General features: G+C 43.8%; 1 protein-coding gene across 1 annotated transcript; it reads left to right on the forward strand.

The window, feature by feature from the left end:
- Positions 1 to 679: 679 nt before the first annotated feature.
- T265_09279 (hypothetical protein) lies at positions 680 to 17,179 on the forward strand (the record flags this gene model as incomplete). The annotated part of the gene is given in 9 exon segments (XM_009175307.1): positions 680 to 764; positions 7,513 to 7,620; positions 10,970 to 11,148; positions 11,327 to 11,490; positions 12,695 to 12,825; positions 15,573 to 15,700; positions 15,715 to 15,989; positions 16,032 to 16,215; positions 17,003 to 17,179. 9 exon segments carry the CDS (start codon positions 680 to 682, stop codon positions 17,177 to 17,179), a joined length of 1,431 nt encoding a protein of 476 aa, XP_009173571.1.
- Positions 17,180 to 19,226: the final 2,047 nt, after the last annotated feature.

Genomic DNA, 19,226 nt, shown 5'->3' on the forward strand with positions numbered 1-19,226 from the left:
TAAAAATCAGAATGACCGTTTAATCATTTCACCCACCGTCATAGATACAAATGGTGGTTTTCTCTCAGTGAAAGGTTGCGGCTAACTGGAACCGTTGTTTTTCCAAATACTTTGGAACCTATTACAAGGCCCGTGAAAACTCTGGATAGTCCATCACCGGTTTTGTTCTTGAGATCCACCAGATGGGTCTAGTTCCCTAATTTTCTTGAGCCGTATTTGGACGAATGTGGCGAGCAATACTCATTCCCAAAGACCCAGTTTGTGATGGCGGGAGACCTAACTGAAGTTCCATTGGGGATCCCTCGTCGCACATGTAGCAGGTTGACGGTTCATTTCAAATAGAAAATTTGCGAATCTTTCATCGGTTGAAACTAATCACAGAGTGCATTTCAGTACGTAGGCGATCGGGCGTTGTCTCTGCCTCTGTTTGCTCACTCTGAGATTCCGAATGAACACGTGAATTCCGTCAACAACAAACACCCATATCTGAGTTTTTCGGAGTCTGCCTGGCTGACGTTGGGACAAGCTGAATGGAAAGATGCACAACTGGTCACGTGAAAGAACTTCACCCCGAACTTTGAGCAGCTTTGGTAAACGATACTAGTATTGTTCGCGGTTGTTATAAAACTGGAATCTGAACTGAACTAGAGGAATCAGAGTCCATGTTCGTTGAAAAAACATGCTGTATTTGGCTATACCACTTATTACACTGTTACAGCTAACTGAAGGACATCGAATAGTACGAACAGTATTCAAGGACTGTGGTGAGTTTCCAAGGTCGAATGGTTATCATTCAGGGTGCTCTGTATCATGTAGGGTGAGGTGAAATCTTCTTATCTCCAGTGTTCGTAATCGCTTTATTGATCGGTCCGTTTAGTAAGAGAATCGAGTTTCGGTGGCATCCTTTTTGGCGTGTTAAGACAGATGATGGATAAGGCGTGGCGAATTTTGAAAAATATACAACGGAGTCAGTATTTTTGTCTTTAACTGCCCCAATTTCATGATAGAACTCCAATGGTTACGGTGACCCGATGATAAGGCGTGCGAATTTTGAAAAATATACAACGGAGTCAGTATTTTTGTCTTTAACTGCCCCAATTTCATGATAGAACTCCAATGGTTACGGTGACCCGATAACTGGTTGCATTCATTTGTTTTGAGATCAGGTTGATTCACATTGCTTGACTAAGCAACAAAAATCGAATTTAACTACCTTTCACTCTCGACAACGGACATCCAGCGTCAGAGGTCATCACTTCCATAAAAGTAGTACTATCCGGTATCAGAATAAATGTTTCGGTATAGAAGAACGGAGTGACACACTCTTGAATCAGGAAGTGACGGACGCTTAACAAGACCCCATTTGGTAGTAGAGCTGGTAAGGTAATTTTCGTTAATGCTACGTTAGTCCATTCTCAAGCGTGATGGATCTGGTACATTGGGCAGTTGAACACTATCCAAATGCAAGTTTTCGCGGGTATTAGCATCAGTTTTCATGAAGTTCTGGGCATTACTGACTGATTGGGTGATCTCATTTAGGGCAGTTGTCATTGCTGTCTGGTTAGAGTTACTCGGCGTTGTCGACAAGCCGAAATTCCAGAGCGGAATGTAACTGACCTTGTACTGACTCAGGCTGGGGTGATTTCGACAGGTAGGAAAATTGAAGCGGCCGTGAGATTGGTTGAATGTGTATTTCGGTCCTCTTATTACGATCTCGACAGTCCCGACGGCTACCGACTTGTGCTGACCTAGACAGCGATAACGAGTGGATACAACAAGTGCTTAAAAAGTTCACTTTCGAACTCATTTCTCAGTCCTAATATGCGTGTGGCACGAAGTGACACAACGAACACACAAGTTCATTCCGAGGTAGAATGGTAAACAATGTCCGGTTACGTGGGGTAGGACAGATAGAACACAAAGCTTAGGTGTACTTTGGAACCTTCGAGGTGTATAGTCCGCCCAGTGATCAACGTTTTAAAGAAGTGCCCACCCAACGTATTCAATTGTTTCCTTTCAATTACGGGTGCGTGATTCTTGCTATATATTGAATCGACGTGGCTCGGCATATTCATACAGTGTTTGGGGTCAGTCAGTCAGATGGACAGCAATACACACGTGGAAGAAACTTGTACATAACGAATGCTTCAAGTAGGCTTTCAATCCTCCCTTTCATATAAACTTGACCGCAGCTGCGAATGAGCCTTATAGATCTTGAATCAAAGATAACTTCCTAAGACGTTCTAACTAACGTCAGTGGTGTATTCTCATTTCTAGTGGCTCCCATGTCTGTATAGCGTTGTAAGTTTGCTTGGGTGCCGTAATCGTCGGGGCACTGGTTCGTCGTGAGACAGATGGGGGAGTACACAATCCGTCTAATCGAATTGCGCCTCCTAGACATGATACTGCTAGAACGTCTTTTGTTACTCTTGGTTTCTCCTGGTTAGCACTTGGTTCCATAGGGATTTGCACATCCGGCGAGATCAAAGGGGAGTTCCAGCTATTCAAAGACAATCTGAGAAAGAAGAGTGACATGAAAAGACTGTGTTTACAGCAACGTGGGATCTGGTTATTGGACCTAACGTAAAGGTAATTCGATAAACAACATATGCCCACATGAAGGAAACTACTCACAAGGTTGAGGAAAGCTCTTCAACAGCCCATGACAGGTTTTGCCCTTCCAGTTCGGGCTCATCAGGTAGGCGCAGTCCCCGAGTTTCCATCAACCTTATGTCCTACTTGAACCCAAATTGGACTGTTTTCGAGAAATACACTCTTTGCAGATCATTTTGGTTTTCACGAGAGACTCAACTGAATCTCTCGCTTGTGATATCCTACAACTGAATGTGCTGTACACAGGCCGCCTCATGATTCAGTTGGCACGATATTCGAGATATCGCAGTATGTTTTTATAAAGGAAACTACTCACATGGTTGCTGGAAACTCTCCGATAGCCCACGCGCGAATTTTCAGTGCTGTACAACTACGGGTATAACTACGCCCTTCAGGCCAATTACAAATATCTCCGGAAGTACTTTTACCTTCAAGATGCAATTATTCTCCTACCCGAAGCTGCGTTAAACTCGATAAACCCGAAGGCGACTAAAACCATGTACTAAAGAATGTACTTTCAACTACGATAAGAACATGATAAGCTAAGGCAGTTCCAATATCGGTAAGAATCCAGCTTATTCCAACGCTACACACGTAGTTCTGGGCGCCAGCTAGATATATCCGCTATCGTAAAAATTGCTGCACTATATAAAAGATCCAGTTCTTTGTGTAGTACACTTAGCCTACTTGAGCCAAGTGTTACGTCCCTTCTGGTCTATCTGACCAAGGAAGTCACTGTACATATTCCTCATCGTAATTTCGACTCTCGACTTTTCATATTGGATTTGTAAGTGGGTCCATTCTTTATTCTGCCATGATTTGAGACTATGTTCAATGAGGCTCTGCGTATATTCGAATTGACAGAAATTAATCCAGATGGCGAGATGGCTGAAGTGGTTAGAGAGCAAATTTACTGACTGGAGGGTCCGCGGTTCAAGCCCGACCTCTGCCTCTCGACTTCCCCTGTCTAGACTTAGGCAACCTGGCACTATCGCAGCCCTCGTGCTTCCTTTGGGCAGCTAAGCAACAGAAGGGTGTTGCAGCTGGAGGATTTATTCTTTATTTACTTTATTAATGCAGATGGAGGTTGCCGATGCGAAAGTTTCCTGTCACTAAAAAGCCGTAAACTCTTGAAAATGTACTTTTCGGCAGATGCTGAACACTCTTCACTTTGAAGCCACATTTCTCCTGTCCATATTGAAGAAGCCCTCTTTAGGCACCAGAGCTTGTCAGATGAAGATACCAATTCTGATTTCATCCGAATGCCTGATAATTCCTAGCCCTCTGTCGACAGAAAAACGCTTTCGAAAGAGCTCAAAAGACTCGAATGTCTTTATAAACAGACACCAGGCCTCGAAATGAAAGCACATAGTAAACACCCATTGCATGGAAGTTAACCATATTGCCACAGACAGATCGACCGCTAAACTAATACGATCTACCACAAAGATGAACCTTGTTAGTGGGTCTTGACTTTGTGAACATGTGAATATGAGTGTGAATGTATTCTGGGAGGGACCATTTTGAACATGCTCTTCCTTATTGTATGTGTTGGAGCTTCGTAGGAAAGCGTTTATGCCAATTCTGCAATTAGTATTCTGACAGGAAAGATGTGATAGTGACGTAATAGCAACAAGCTATGACACCATCTTTGTGCCTAGCTGTCACGTCAATCGAAGGAAGCATGAGGGTTGAGATACTGCTAAGTTCTCCAAGTCTAGGCAGAAGCAGTCGAGATCCAAACGTTGGGTTCGAACCACGGATCTTCAGTCGGTCATTGATTTAGGTACTGAGGTTGTACACTGGCCATCACTTACTTCGTCGAGGGCAACAAGTTGTTTTAAAGGATTTCTTCGAGAACTACGATGACGCTGCCAGTCAGTACATTCCTTAGTTTGGAGGTTATTAGGAGGATCGGCTCCGAACGTAACGCTACTACATAACTGCCAATGGAATAACCGTTTCTCGTTGAGACAGATTTCATTGGTTGTTCTTCACTCGTCCTTGACAGATGAGTTGTATTCTTAGTATCACTTTTGACCGCTTGTACGTGACAGTGATCGATAGAGCACCTGGCTCGCACATTCATTGGCTTTTCTGGTTTGGCCAAGCGCACCAGGCGATCAAGCGGCTATCCAGACCGGGCCTCACGGTGATAAAAGGGCATTAAGGGACTGTGGTCCACAACTTGATCGGGTGTAGGTGCTGAGAGCTGCTGTTTTTCAGTCAAGACTTTTTGTTTACATAGGTGACCTACCACCACAGTTGGTTGTTTGATTGCGTGGTTCCATCGAACTTGACGAATAATAATTCGAGAGATACAACATATAATTCAAGAGATGCAATAAACCCTCTCGAAGATTAATACTGCGCTAAATACTCGAGTAACATTCAAAAATCGACAAAATCTACTCACCCTTTCGAGTAAAAGTTCACCAGTATACCCGGCCAACCCAAGTAGATAGGAATATCAGACGGACGGATCAGGGGGGGAGAGAAGCAGATAGGTAAGTAGTGAAAATCAGAAAAAGGGCTCAAATTTCGGTCCACCAAGCCAGTCAACCGTACCAACCATCTGAATGATAAATCACAACCTGAAGTTATTTTTTGCCAACAAAAAGTGTGTAAATTAAAGCGCAGCACTATTCAGCGCGGCCGGCGTAGCGACAGACTATGAGGCAACGTTCATCTAATACGGGGTCATGTTGTCATGTCGACTGGTGGCGAAGTATTCTCAAGTAAAACGTCCAGCTTGATGAAGAGGATAACAGCTGTGAGCGATATAACCCAAAGTCCCGGAATGTACTTACTCGAGTTGTTTTTTTTTCAAAAGTACTGGACATGACAAATGTCCTTCGCAATTAAAAGTACTCTTGACATCATCATTCGAAAGGTCACTGTAAGTAATGTTTTGCGAGGTAGACTAATGCAATTACCGCATGTTCACAAAGGTATGCTGGTTGACAAATGTCTTCGCAATTAAAAGTACTCTTGACATCATCATTCGAAAGGTCACTGTAAGTAATGTTTTGCGAGGTAGACTAATGCAATTACCGCATGTTCACAAAGGTATGCTGGTTGGAACTGGATGATCGGTTGGGAACCATCCCTAACCCCCCTTTAGAAACACGTCAGAAGGAGCAAACTCTTGAAATCGTATAATGTAATCACTTGGCCAGATAAAGCCTGCCAAAATTCATCTAGAGTCCAAGTTGGCACCACATGGAACCTCATAAATAGGGTCTCTAACCAGACGTCGTCAATACAAAACAAATAATAACCGTTCGCATGTGACACCCTTTCGGTGTCTAGCTGCCATGCCATCCAATGGAAGCAGAACGGCTGAGATACTGCCCGGTTGCCCAGGCTTAGATAGGAGCGCTGGAAGTGCCGAGGTTCGGTTCGAACTACGGACTTTCCGGTCACTGAGCTCATACCTTAGCTAGTGAGCCACCTGGCCAGTGCTACCCAACTCTGCGAGGTCCTTTGTCATCTTACATATCATACGATGGCCCAGATCCTCAATAAAAGATTAATTGTGATCCCCTTGCTTACCAAATCATATTGGGACGTGCACTTCCGTGCCGCTTTTCTATGTTTTGTCTCCAGAAGTACTTTTGAGACAAGACCAATTCATGATTTGACCCGGGGTCAATAGTATGTTCACTTGACTCGCTCGAGTAACAGGATCAATAAAAGCATGTGGTGCGGTTAGGTTTTTTTGTCACAACAAAGCCCTGCTCTTTTTTTAACAGAAACTCTACGAAAGCGTTCTCATGGAGAGAGTTCTTTCTTTCAGAGAGAATAATCACAGGTGACAGGCGAATGAAACTAGAACCAAATGTTCGATCTTTAAGTGAATTTCTTAGTTGGATCCATTTAAATGCATAATTAAACGTTACATTATAGGCGATATGCACCAGATCCCCAGATGTCCGATTGGTTCGTGCAGGGTGAGTGTTTGAAACAAATATTGTGAGGCTTTCCTTAAACCATTCTGTTCTTGTTTGTAATTCGGTGTTCTATGTTCTCGGATTTATCTCCAGGCGAGCTGGCTTAGTGGAGCGAGCACGAATTTACTGACCGGAAAGTCCCTGGTTTGAACCCGACCTCCGCCTCTCGACTTCCCCCGTCTAGGCTTGGGCAGCCTGGCAGTATCCCAGCCCTCGTGCTTCCCTTGGGTGGCATGACAGTTAGGCACCGAAAAGATGCTACAGCCGGACGGTTTTTTTTAAAACTATCATTATCAACAGAGAAAACCCCTGACCCTGCCAATATTTTGGTGTTATTCCAGTGTCACACCTTTCATTTACTTCAGCGCATTCCAAAAAGAGAAATTTACTTTCCTATCGCCGAACAACTGCACAGGTGATGATTGAAACTGGACGCAATCAGCTGAATTTGTTGGTGTTTTCCTCTGCTTGGGTTATCAAAACATTCATCTACCTTGGCTTTAGAGACAGAGCCTACTTGATAACTCGTAGGAATTGAGCACACCCGGGTCGCGATTTGAAGGCCGTTCTCGGGCGGGAGCGGGTGGGCAGAATAATTCACTATACATTTACCGGTGCGAAATCAAGGAGGTGTGAACCATGTTTCGCAAAGGCTTCTTTCAAAAGCAACTGGGGAAAATTGCGTGACTTCATCAGTTTTTGACGATAACCAATAGTAGATCCATAGGTCACTAGATGGTATTTAGAAAATTTGGAGGTCTTCTGGTTCTCGGAATGGAATCGCACTGCCAGACAGTGTACAAGATGCAGTCCTTAACTTGCTTCGCTCTGTCATTGTTCATTCTAGTAGTCTGATCTTGGACAGGAATGAGTCTGTCTTTCGAGTGAGAAAAGCAGTCTGATTATGCATGCTTCATCGGTAAACATGCCTCTGTCTTTTTTCCAGGATCCGTTCTTGGTAGAGTAAAACGTGTGGAGGTGAATCCCTGTGACACTAGACCTTGCACTCTGTACAAAAATGAAATGACACAGATCACCATTGGATTCGTAACTGGTAAGTATGGAATAGTTTTTCACTCGTATGTACTGTGCACGTTTTTGGACATGAACCATCCGGTCAGTGGATTCGTGCTCTAGCCACTGAGCCATCTTACCGATAGTAGATGCTCAAATGGAGTGTCTCGGAGCAACCACATGAACAAGTGCATTTTGCATGCTCCCGCGTCACGAAAAATACAGGTGTTTATCCGCCGTCTGAAGTAATCTCCAGGTCCTGACTTGTCTCTCTTTCTTCCGGTTGTTAAACCGTTCGATGAGCTGGACGGTTTGGCTGCAAGCATTTCACGTTGTCATAGAGCAGTGTATCGAATACTGGTGCTGCGTCACCGTTAGGGTGTTAGGCTTTGTCGTGCCTGTGCTTATTGACCAGGACCGGGACTGACCTTTGGTCATGATTGGCCGTTAGGACGGAGCATCTCATTGGTGCACTCATCGGCCCGTTCTCTGATTGGTCGACAGCCACATGGCCTATTAGTAAAGTCTGTGACTCCGCGCTAGCGAACTTTGTCTTGTTGTCACTCTGGTGGTTGCCGCGTGATCCGTCCTTCTGAGAGTCGGCAACCCGTTACTTTTGGTGGTGCCCAAACTCGGTAGATTACTAACTGCTGATTGTGCTTGTAGCAGAACGTCTTGGTTCCATTTCACTATGATCTTCCCGATTCCTAAACCAACTGTGGGCCCTATTTGATCTCCTTGTTTGGAAACTGTTGGTGTAAGAAGGAAGGTCCTTTGCCGCAGAGATGTTTATTAGAAGGCACCAACTAGACTACTACAAACTTGGACAGGACAGGAGACATCCCAAATGCACCTTATTTTTAAAAACGGAGCATCCTCATGCGTTTTCTTGAACGCTCGTGGATATTCATTTACTAACACGCAATTGTAAACGAATGTTGAGAGTCAGTTTCACAGGTTCCGTAATGAACCCCCCCTTCCACTAGACGCTAGGCGGAGTTGCGATAAAACCACATACTACTAACGTGCCTCATCAGTAGTATCCGCCGTTACATCGGTAGTTGGTCACTTCTTCTTAGCCCTGCACTAAGTACTTTCATTCATCTGGATAGTTTTGTTCAGCTTTCCCTACGAAATATGTATCATTATCTTTAATAACGTCCCTTGGTCTTGAAATTAATACCTGAAATGCATCTGGATTGTGAGCTCCAAGGATTCTTTATGTTTTCAGTGGCTTCAGATACGCGTTTAAGGTGCGGTTCGATAGTCCACCAAATTGTTATGTCATTTTATTTTTTCTCGCTATTAGGGAGTATTTCTTCCAAAAGTTCCTGTAATACGNAACGTACCTCATCAGTAGTATCCGCCGTTACATTGGTAGTTGGTCACTTCTTCTTAGCCCTGCACTAAGTACTTTCATTCATCTGGATAGTTTTGTTCAGCTTTCCCTACGAAATATGTATCATTATCTTTAATAACGTCCCTTGGTCTTGAAATTAATACCTGAAATGCATCTGGATTGTGAGCTCCAAGGATTCTTTATGTTTTCAGTGGCTTCAGATACGCGTTTAAGGTGCGGTTCGATAGTCCACCAAATTGTTATGTCATTTTATTTTTTCTCGCTATTAGGGAGTATTTCTTCCAAAAATTCCTGTAATACGATTTCACGAGGGTAACAACTGTTCCTTACTCTTTGTTCCGCTGTACCACCATGTATGTGCTCTGTCCTGAACAGAGTTTGGATGCAACTCCTTTTGGAGTGCATGGCCTTAGTACCGGATAAGTCTCTCCTTTCTCCCGTCGGAAAGAATCGCTCCGCTGTAATACACTTTCGGTACCTAACTGCCGTGCTACCCGAAGGAAGCAGGAGGGCTGGTATACTGTCAGGTTGCTTAGACAGGAGAAGTCGAGAGGTGGTGGTCGGGTTCGAACCACGGACCTTCCGGTCAGCAAACTCGCACTCTAACCGCTGAGTTATCTCGTCTCCGTTGGACACAGGTTTGAATAATCTTGCCGATAACCATTTTAGCTAGTTAATCCTCAAGTGTAGTTCATATGTGTCCTGTCATGTAAACGGTCTCATGGCAACAGCAGTTTTGTTTCCAAGGTTTGGGGTTGAGTGTGGCGTTTAGAAATCGTTCGGAATAATTTATTTCGTGGAATCTCAGACATCAATCAAGTGTTGTATTCTTTCTTGCGGGAATTTTCTCAAACTGTAAGTTGGAACTTCAGCTGATGAGACAACTTTATGGTTTTTTCACCGCACCTCACACTCGGGTGCTTGAGCCCAATGCTTAAACAGCACCATATTTCCACACCGTTTTGAGCATCTGAAATTAATCAGTGACTGGTCCACCGAGGTAGTCACATAGCGGACCTCAGCAGTACTGTACAAAATATGTAAGATCCGGGCGGTTAAGGAACTTACAGGACTACACATCGTTCGTGTTCGGTAGGCAGTAGGAACCGACGCACGATGGCAGTGCTCTCTTGAGAAGTGGTTCTATGAAGAAATGGGTTAACAGACATTATGAATTAAGCAGAACGTACAATCGGTAGAAGCAAATAAGGGACAATGGGGCACCAGGGCTTTCTGAAAGTGATAGCGTTTAAATACCAAATGATACAGAAACGTACAGATACGGGAAGGCTATATACGGAGATGATGGCGCAGAAGGTGGTCAGTACGTTCGGGATCTAACGAAAACTGTCTGCGAAACGGGTATCGGGTGAATTTGGCATAAATTTAGTATAACTGAAGTCTTTAGCCGACAGAGTGACGAAGCAGCGCGCGCAACGTGTCAAATCAGAATGCGCGCTACGGTCAGTTCATAGCAAAGTGCAACAAGTACTATAGGGTAAGATGCCGTAACACAAAAACAGAACTGCCGGAGAAGGCGAGCTTGCCCCCACTAGTTTGATACCTGACGCTTTTCTAGTCCGATCCCCGAGCGACGACCTTTTCTGTTGCAACAGACACTCGAGAAAAGGCGGATTTGAAAACAAATGCAATCAAAGAAGGACAGGCAACAAAATTTTGACCCTTGTAACTAGATAGAAAGTAAACCTCAAGTGGGAGCGGGAACCCGGGAAGTGACGGGGAGGCAAAACGACGTTAATATTCGTTTAGTCGTACTACTCGTGAGTAGTCAGAACAAATGAAAGAAAGAAGCACTGACCACTGTCGATGCGGAAGAACCAATAGCATAGATGTGACGACACACGTGTGAAGCTCAACTGTATACAAAGGATGGATGGTGAGCATCCTAGCCAACTTTGTTGGTACATTAATTGTTTGGTTGTCTTGACGTTGCGTTGAATATCTTCAATCACCTCATCACGTTTTCATTTAGTCTAAGCCTTGTTTTCTTACATTTTACCCATCACAGAGGTGCCAATCGACAACGGAACTGCTGTTGTCCACGGAATCGTAGAGTATATTCCAATTTACTTCCCCTTGGATAATCCGGGCTTGTGTGAGTTCACTAATCCGACGTGTCCTTTGGAACCTTCCGTATCGGAATTCACCTATTCGGTTCACATACCAGTGCTGCCTACCTATCCATCGGTGGGTTTCCCAGACTTCCCAGTTGCATTATACCATCTGATGCCTGTCGCTTGACGAAAGATTCCTTTTTGTTCGCACGTGCTTACCCTAAGTTTGTGCTTCTGAGGGATCGACGGGGTCGAACGATACATGTTCCTGAAGCCGGATAGGATATTTTAAAACGATTGTTGTGGTTAAGAATAGGGATCAAATAATAAAGTTTTGGGGTGAAAAATTGTCCGCCTACGAGATCTTATTGAATTTTTTCCCACCTTTTCATAACTTCGTCGGTAGCTTCAGTCGAAAGAATTCGTTCAAACAGCTGCAGTTCGACCAGCCACTTAGAGTGAATAACACTTCAAAGTATGTTTACGTACCCCTTTTGTCAAGGCATCCCTTGTGAATATTAAACCGCCTCTCTCTAACGAAGACTCATGGGTCTGCGAACGCATCCCCGAGCATTCACTTCAAGTTGCTTGATCTTAGCATGAAATCGATCGGGGGTAGTCATAATAAAAGATTATTGGCTTCGTGGAATTATTGGCTAACAGGGACCCGTTCTCAGAAGATTGACACGCTCAAAAACAGATAATAATACTAGGAAAACTTTCGTAGAAGAAACTACTCACAAGGTTGCTGAAAACTCTTCGGCAACCTTGTGAGTAGTTTCCTTTACGAAAATATACTGTGATATCTCGAACACCGTGCCAACTGAATCATGAGGCGCCCTGTGTGCAACACATTCAGTTGTAGAATATCATAAACGAGAGATTCAGTTGAGTTTCTCGTGAAAACCAAATTGGTTTTCAAATGAGTGTATTTCTTGAATATCAGGAAAACTTAAGTAAAGAGACTTTTATTCACTGACTGCATGCAAGAGCCCAAGACCATGGTCAATAGCTTGTTTTTGGCACATCGGCGTTTGCTGGCCTTTGCGTTTTACTTCACGCGTTTCAACATGCACGCAGTACCATTGTGAGCTTTTGTTGAAATCTGCACTTTCTAACTCTGCGGTTAGTTTGCAGGTCTTCGAAATGCACCCACTGGTGTTCACACATACAGGCCATTTTTACGTCTGTCTTGAACCAAAGAGGGGTGCTTCTGTGCATCGACTAGTCTGTGCGACAGACTAGTGAGAATAGAAGAAAATCTTAGTCAGAAACAGCAAGTCATTGGAAACCAGTTGAAACCAGTTAGAAACTTTCCACAAAGTGATGAGCTACGCCAATAACTAAGGAATCCAGAAGAGAGAATCTATCGGGTCAAAATCATCAATCATCCTTTAGTCACCGTAAAGGGAGATATGTGTCACTGAAGACAGTTTGTATTATTTGTACTACGTCAAGAAACCGGGAAAGTAAAACGAATGATGCTTCCGTTCCGAACCCACCCTTAGTTTGCCAAAGACGATCCATGTGTTGGATCATTGGTTACGTCTTGTGAACTTCAATAAGATTGCTACGTCTTGGAGAAATACACTCATTTGCGAATCGATTTGTTTTATTCACCTGAGGCTCAACTGAATCTTCCGTTTGTGATATTCTGCAACTGAATGTGCTGCACACAGGTCGCCTTATGTTTCAGTTGGCACGATATTCGAGATATCGCAGTATATTTTAATAAAGGAAACTACTCACAGGGTTGCTAAAAACTATTCGACAACTCACGACCGGTTTCGCCCTTCTTGGGGCTCATCAAGTAGGCGCAGTCCCCGAGTTTCCGTCAACCTTATGTGCTACTTGAACCCAAATTAGACTGTTTTCGATAACTACACTCATTTGCAAATCAATTTGGTTTTCACGAGGTGGCCTGTGTGCAGCACACTCAGTTGTAGAAAGTCATAAACAGCGATTCAGTTGAGTCTCTCATGAAAACCAGAATGATTTGCAAATGAGTGTACTTCTCAAAAACAGTCCACTTCGGGTTCAAGTAGAACATAAGCTTGACGGAAACTCGGAGACTTCGCCTACCTGACGAGTCCCAAGCAGGGTTAAAACTGTCATGGGCTGTCGGAGAATTTTCAGCAACCTTGTGAGTTGTTTTTTATGGAAATTGCTACGTCTTGTGAAGTTTTCCTCGTCAGATTACTTGCGGCTGTAGCCAGTGTCTTAGCTCGGACTTGAGAACTGAATCTCTGGAGTATAACTGTTGCTTTGAAGGTAGGTTTTTTTTAAAAACCGAAATGTTTAATGTCACCATTTCTATAAAGCATATGGAGTCCAACAAAGTGCATGTTTCGGGCAAATTTCAGTTGCAAATCAGTGAACAAATATGAACGAAAACAGAACGGAACGAGAACAGAAGTCAGTAATCAGACAACTGAAAGATTGAATAGTAGTCAGGTAACAGGAAAGGTGCTTTGTCTTCGCTACTTGATTGATGTCCAAATTCAATCGAGTTTCTTAAATCAGTCCCTTTCGCGCATACAGCGTGAGATTCGGTAGTCTGATAGTGATTGATTTGGTTGCCTTTAGTGTTAACTGGCCAACTTTTCTCGTCAGTTATCAGAAGCCTGACGAACGGTACTAAGTGAGTGAATTGTTTTAACCCGATGGCCTGTCTCCATTACGATGTTCAGAATCGCTCTTTTGTGCGATTTCTCTTTCCCCATACTGAGAGATTTCGGATAACGCTCCCTTATTCTATGTCTCAGGCGTTCATTTGGCCGATCGATTAACTTTGTGGAGAGCGCGCAAAAAAACCGGTGGCCTACCACTGATGAATCAAGAAGAGACACTTTATCCAAACACACACCTTTGCAAACAAATTTGGTTTTGCGGGACTCACCTGGAACCCAGCGGAATCGCCCAATTTGGGTTCAAGTAGCACATAAGGTTGACGGAAACTCGGGGACTGTGCCTACCCGATGAGATCCAAGAACGGTGAAACCGGTCGTGGACTGTCGAAGAATTTTCAGCAACCTTACGTCTAGAATGTCACTTTGTTTTTGGAGCACTAGTAGACAGTAACACAAAGATATAAGTCGGTTTTGACTTGTTCGAGTGACTATTTTAGTCTATTCGTAACCTTCGACGGCAGACGCTCTGTTTTCCAGAGCTTGTGTTATAGTTCCCAGCTCCTCGTCTAACAAAACTCGTTTTGGCCCTACTCACTTGATGGCGAGCTGCCAAAGTTGTATAACTCGGCCCTGACTCAAAAGGTACATCAAGCTATCCGCTGCCAGACAAGAAATCTCAGAAAGCACTTCACATAGGCGACAAATCCACTTTTAATAAATTCCGAAAAGTTAGTGAAACAGTGTATCTGCAGAGGGACAACGGGAAATTTTTGTCATCAATTTGGCCACTGAAAATATTCGGAATTTCGACTGGACAGCGGTTCCCCCAATTCACCCAACCCCTGTGGAGTTTCTGGACTCCAAAGTCTCGTTACAGAGTTTGAAGTGAGTGAAATATGGCACATCACTCTTCACTCTACACTTTGTTTATTGGACTGATAGTGTGAAGTGTCTCACGGCACTGATAGTGTGAAGTGTTTCACAGTACCGATTTTTTCGCTCAACTTAACTCACTCTTTGTTGACAATGTGGGTTAGGAATGCATGTTACTATAAACCTTGATCCATGTAAAAGGTAACCAGTAGAAAGGTAAACATTTGTCATAATTGGTGAAACCATGGTCATCTGAAAATAGGTAGAGAATAGGCTAATTCATGTTTTTCGAAACAGTTCAGTTTGGGTAAACAACGGTTCGCATCTCTGCTTTGAAGATCCAAATGAATATATGAAATTCACGATGGTCTCACACTAAAATATGACTTGATCATGCTTCGAATACATTGGATCAGTGCAATCTATGATGCTTTTACCTCTCTAAAGTTATAAACCATTGAAATAGAATTTTCATGAACGTTGTGAACTCGAGATTTATGGTGGAAATCATTCAGGGCTTCCCTTGACACCCAATAAATTTTCAAACGAGTGTTTATCACAAAGTGCTTACTAATCTTGTGTCCTGTTGTATTCCACACAAATTTATTTTTTCTGAGACTCTTATTGTTCCTTAAAGCATGAGTGGATGGCGTTGTTACTGGTGCCCTCTACCAACCAGACTCTTTATAACTAGCACTGTGTTCCTCTTCACCCTCAGGAAACCTCGAGGTCAGTTTTGGCCAAACATTGTATTGAAATTCTGGTATATTTCAAACTGTATAACTGGGTGTAGAAGTTACTCAATGGCTTTTCATCTTGGGATGTTTCAACTGTTTCTGTTGTTGCCTGTGGACATAAGGGACTACTCTAACCGTAAAATAGCTTGTATTTAATTCGCACGTATCATACCAATGTATCATGTTATTTCGAACTGCTTTCAAACAGCGAATTCCAAGGTCATTTGGAACATTGCAGCTGTAGTTTGGTTGGAACCAATAAGCACTCGTGGTTGAGGTTCGTCCTTGACTAGAATTTATTGACCAAATTTTAACAGGTTATCGTGTTGCGACAAATATACTCATTTGCAAATCATTTTGCAAAACGAGAGACTCAACTGAATCTCCCGTTTATGATATTCTACAGCTGAATGTGCTGCACACAGGCCGCCTCATGTTTCAGTTGGTACGATTTTCGAGATATCGTTGTATATTTTCCTAAAGGAAACTACTCACAAGGTTGCCGAAAACTCTTCGACAGCCCACGATCGGCTTCGCCCTTCTTGGGGCTCACCAGGTAGGCGCAATCCCCGAGTTTCCGCCAACTTTATGTTCTACTTGAACCCGAATTGGACTGTTTTCGAGAAGTGCACTCATTTGCAAATCAATTCGGTTTTCACGACAGGCTCAACTGAATCTCTCTTTTATGATATTCTACAACTGAATGTGCTGCACACAGGCCGCCTCATGATTCAGTTGGCACGATTTTCGAGATATCGCAGTATATTTTCATAAAGAAAACTACTCACAAGGTTGCTGAAAACTCTTCGACAGCTCACAACCGGTTATCGTGTGGTTCTCACACAGTCACGAACCCTTCAATATGATGACCCATGCTCACTAAAGCAGAATGAGGGAAAGTCAAAAAGAAACCCGATTTTCAAGACAGGTTTGGTACACAATCAAAGCGATGACTACACAGTTGGTGCCAAACGTTTTCCAGTTGATTAGAAACTCATTTTTCTCTAAAACCCATTTTTCTCTAAAACTGCGTCTGGGTAAAAACCTGACCTATCAGCTATGACCATTCTCAGGTTAAACGAGTGACGGGGGCGCGCAGTGTCACGCTTTCTGTGGTTGTGACATGAGCAATTCACTGGGATAACGGCATCATAACTAAGTTAGATTTGACCAGTGATAAAGTTTCTGTTATACAAATCGAGGTGGGATCTGATGACAACACAGTCCTCGACGTTCGACCGAATTGTGTCTGAGCCGCCTAAGGTCGATGGCGTGGAATGTGATCACGCTTTGGGTTCCAACACCTAAGCTGACCAAACCGAACGGAGTTAAAACAGTAGACGTGCAAAACATACAGAAGACGTGAATTTAAAAGGACACTACTGGCCTTTAGATCAAACTACTACAAAACATTTGGTATTCCAGTATTCGTAAGCAACATGCTCGGTTGATGAACGGGACTGCCCCTTGATTCCATTTTTCGGTGTCTCAGTTAAAAAGATATTGTCTTCTATACAGGTGGGTGTGACATTGAAATTTCATGCCTAGACATTTTCAGTGTTCATGATGAGCCAAGCGAATTCGAATTCGTCTTAGCAAGAAAGTCACGTGACCCATATGGATTAGTGTGGCCAAAACAGACCAGCGTAGCCCTACTCGTGCACTGTCGATTTCGCGACCAGGATCGCGGGTCAGTTCATATCTTGTGCCCGCCTCAGTTGACTGGTATGTTCTTCTCAACACGCAGACCCATCAAGAAAGTTTGTGTATTCTCAGACTTCCGGATGCGGAGGTCTCCAAAATCTTCCGTACACAAAGTGGTGCTAGTCATGGATGCTCACTTTCTCCATTCCCGTTTAATTTCGTGATCGATGAAATAATGGAACGAACGCTCAAAGGTCTCCAAAATCCGGTGTTCACATAGCCTGTGACGAAAACCTTGTCGGTCTGGAATATGCAGAGAATGTCGTTCTCGTCTAAGAAGAGGAGGTGAAGGCGCAGGTGTTTGGATGAACTGACCAAGGTCCTTTGGTATGCACTTTTCATCCACAAAGTGTTTGGTCATGCTCCTGGACATGCGGTCACTGGACACGCCACTTTCAATCCAGGGAGTGCGCAGGAAGTTGCCGAGCCTTTCACGCATTTTAGACGTTGTATTAGTTCCATTTGTAGTTTGACAGATGTGGTCAATGCACGAATCTGAAGGCTCGAGTTTCGTTTGCTAATTTGAAGTGCCTGTGGCGTCAAGGCGGTATGTCACTGAATCTCAAGGGACGTGTTTATCAGGCCATATTACGGGTTATTTTCTCGTACGGCTAAGACATGGCCTGTTCGAGCAGCGGAACTGAGACGTCTTCAGGGTTCGACAATTGTCTCGGGATCATAGCTCATGTGGGTTGGTATCGGAGAATCCGCAATGAGGCGATTAGAAAGCGAGTTTTCGGTTGTGCAGCAGGAACTGCCGTTGATGAATACATGCAGCGCTAGAAGCTGAGTTGGTGAGGTCATGTATTGCATATACTGAAGCATCGTTTGCCGAAGAGAGTGCTGTGTTCTGCGCCCAATGCAGAGTGGCGGAAGCGTAGATGTGACCAACCCTTGACCTGGCAGAGGAGTATGAAAGCGATTGCAAAATGTTTGCATGCTGTCGGTGCTACTCGCCTTCCAGGATGGGGCCTGCGAGATCCCTGAATGCGTGCCTGGAGGTGTAGGCACATCAGGAATGATTGTAGTGAGCTAGCACCACCCACCTTTATTCTTTCCTTCACAATAAGGCTTTCAAATAAGTCATGGTTATACGGCAGCGAATCATCCGTGTTGAACACTGATGTCATGGTGTCCATGCTTTCGATGATGATGATGATGATGATGATGATGATGATGATGATGATGCCTGTTCATGCTAGAGACACCTACGCGCCTGATAAATGCAACGATCATAGTGCATGAAGTTGCAATATGGCAATTCGTTTCTGCATGATACTTGGGATTTCCTACATCGTAACACCTCTGACGAATACTGCAGATTTCATGGTTAAATAAGTTTACTAATAATAATGTATTCTAATGCATTAATTTCCATCACTGGCATTGTTCAAATGTTGGTAGTTTGGGTGCATTGCTTGCTAACTGATCAGGTGGCTGTTGATCTGTTTTCTGAGCTTGGCAAGTGACCTGCATATCTTTCGTCACTATTCGAGGAGAAGAAATCAGTTCGTTGTGAGGCCCTTGCAAGCGAGTTTCCAAGCTCGGCGAGTTGATCGACAGCCACCCAGCCAACTGCAGTTTTATTCAGTGTATCATCAACATTTCTTAGTATCCCACGAATCGGCTGTTTTCTGTGTGTGACCTTGACATGGTGATGACTTTTTTCGTTTGCGAGGTTTTCAGGAAGTCAAATTAGCTCGGCTTTGACGAAACTGAGATCCACTATTTCTATCCTGATCCGAACTTCTTTCCGTGACGAACCGATTACCTTGGGCCTCTCCGACGACTATGAATGGGAGTTTTGCTTCAGTAGCACCACAGCAGAGACATTCTTCCGACAAATTTGTTGATCACAAACACCGCTTGTCACAGCATGTATTCTGTTAGGAAACCAAAATTCGCCTGGAGGTTTTCTTTGGGCCAGCTCAGTAGAAAAATTAAGCCAAGACAGGAAGGGGACTGTCCAAACGAAAGTGATATGAACGCAAGTCCCACACTCACCTACAACTAAACACAAAATTATCTATGGAGGAAACTACTCGCAAGGTTGCTGAAAACCCTTCGACAGCCCACGACCGGTTTCTTTCACCTTGGGGCTCATCGGGTAGGCGCAGTGTCCGAGTTTCCGTCAACATTATGATCTACTTGAACCCGAATTGCACTGTTTTTGTCTACCTGATGAACCCCAAGGAGGACTAAGATGGTCGTGGGCTGTCGAAGAGTTTTCAGCAAACTTGTGAGTAGTTTCCTTTACGAAAATATAC

The sequence above is a fragment of the Opisthorchis viverrini genome, assembly GCF_000715545.1.
Source record: "Opisthorchis viverrini unplaced genomic scaffold opera_v5_263, whole genome shotgun sequence".
NCBI lineage: Eukaryota > Metazoa > Platyhelminthes > Trematoda > Opisthorchiida > Opisthorchiidae > Opisthorchis > Opisthorchis viverrini.